Consider the following 1,723-nt stretch of genomic DNA (forward strand, 5'->3'; position numbering starts at 1 on the left):
CAGCCACAGTGAAGCTGCACCCCAGTCAGCGCAGCTACTTGGGTTTGCTCAGTGTAGGTGAAAGGAAGAGCTGTGTGTTTCTAAATTAGATACTGCTCAGTAAGGGAGTGGCACCAAATAAATCGATGATTCCCCACCCCCTGCCGTCCCTAGAATTAAGATTAAAGACAGACACTTTCTTTTCTCCTTTGTTGGCACAGGAATCAACATTTTGCAGCCTACAGAAAATGCACGTAAGAAACCGTTAGGAAAACACACACGATGAGCTCACTAGAAAAAAGCCAGCTCATCATGCTTCGCCTTGCTGCTCTGGTAGCTGTGGAGACTCAGCGGCTTGTCCTCGTGGGGAAGGCTCCTGAACACCCGCAGGTGCATGAACTCATCATTGCCAACATGGACCTGCAAAGCACGAAAACCAAGTGAGTCCTGTGGAGCAAGACAGGGCTGTGGTGTGTTTGGAGGGCGGAGAAGCAGAGAGCAGGTAAGAAAACCCATCAGCTCAGAAGGTGTGGTCTTGTTTTAAACCAGGCTGGGAGTCACGACTTTGTGGAAACACCTCCTAATCCTTGTGTGCTTGTTCATCCTCCCCGTGCCCGAGACGGGGTGTACAGGTCGGGAACTGGGGTTGCACAGAAGTGATTAATAGATTAGATACGTGCAAAACGCTCTAATCTTATCTGGCACAACAAGCACTTAAAGGCTTTGACTATGTTTGCTGGGTTTTTGCATGTGCCACTGCGACAGGCAGAGTCAGAGCAGATTTGACACTTCACTACATCTTTACGCATCTGGACTTCACTTAATGCAGCATCAGTGCTCAGCATCATAGGTGTGTAATTATCCCTCAAACCAAGCTTCAAAAAATAACAAAAGGAAAACTCATTATGAAAATAAAGAAGGACTCTTACTCCATTTAATACAGGCAGGAAGATGGGCTGGGGGGTGGGGGGTGTATTATTTTTCTATCTACATACAGATTTTTTTCTTATTAAGGCCAAATCATAAGGATCCACCTGTAGGTAAGAAAATAAAAAACCCCACAATTCCAAATATAATATATGTTAATTAAAAAAAAATCAGATAAATCCCATTGTCCAATGTTCTCTACCTTGATGAAGTAATTTGTTCCAGCAACCACCTGAGTTTTAAACTCCACAGCAGTGAAGACATCAAATGTTTTCCCTTCTTTTTCTTCCAGTTGACATTTCACCTTAAGGAAACAACAGGTTATTTAAGATTGATGTAAGATTCAAAAATTTAGGACTTAAGACCCACACTCTCAGTGTGCCTCAGTACCCTCTATGTTGCTGCTGCCGAATTCCCAGAGAGCGTGCTCCTGCTTTTCCAAGTTATTAAAAAGATTAAAATGAATAATGTTAAGGTTTTTTTGTTAAAGCAAGACCAGAGATCTAGACGAGCAGGCAAGCCAGAAAAGCAGTGTGATTCAGTTACCACAGATCAACAGCGAGTCTGGAGCCTCCATAAGAGACCTGTGTGGGTATGCAGATGATTTATTGAGACAAATTATTTCCTCTACTGATGTCTCAGTTTCCCTTTCTGTCCTGTGTATCTAAGAGCAAATGTAAAGTGGCTCCGTATCTACACGCACAAGACTACAGGTCTTTTTAAAGAGACCTTTTTAATACACATCATTTTTACAACAAGGAAAAGGGCCATCTTCAGCATTAGCTCCCTTTTCAAATTCAGAAGGAACTGGCGGCTG

At 43.1% G+C, this 1,723-nt stretch overlaps 1 protein-coding gene across 1 annotated transcript; it reads right to left on the reverse strand.

Annotated features, from left to right (window-relative positions):
* Positions 1–270: 270 nt before the first annotated feature.
* Positions 271–1,210, reverse strand: CSTB (cystatin B (stefin B); the record flags this gene model as incomplete). Its single annotated transcript, XM_009870066.1, has 2 exons — positions 271–399; positions 1,109–1,210. Coding segments are annotated over 2 exons (231 nt in total), but the record flags the coding sequence as incomplete, so codon positions are not given.
* Between the last annotated feature and the right edge of the window lie 513 nt (positions 1,211–1,723).

This window comes from Apaloderma vittatum, unplaced genomic scaffold (assembly GCF_000703405.1).
Source record: "Apaloderma vittatum isolate BGI_N311 unplaced genomic scaffold, ASM70340v1 scaffold19655, whole genome shotgun sequence".
Classification (NCBI taxonomy): domain Eukaryota; kingdom Metazoa; phylum Chordata; class Aves; order Trogoniformes; family Trogonidae; genus Apaloderma; species Apaloderma vittatum.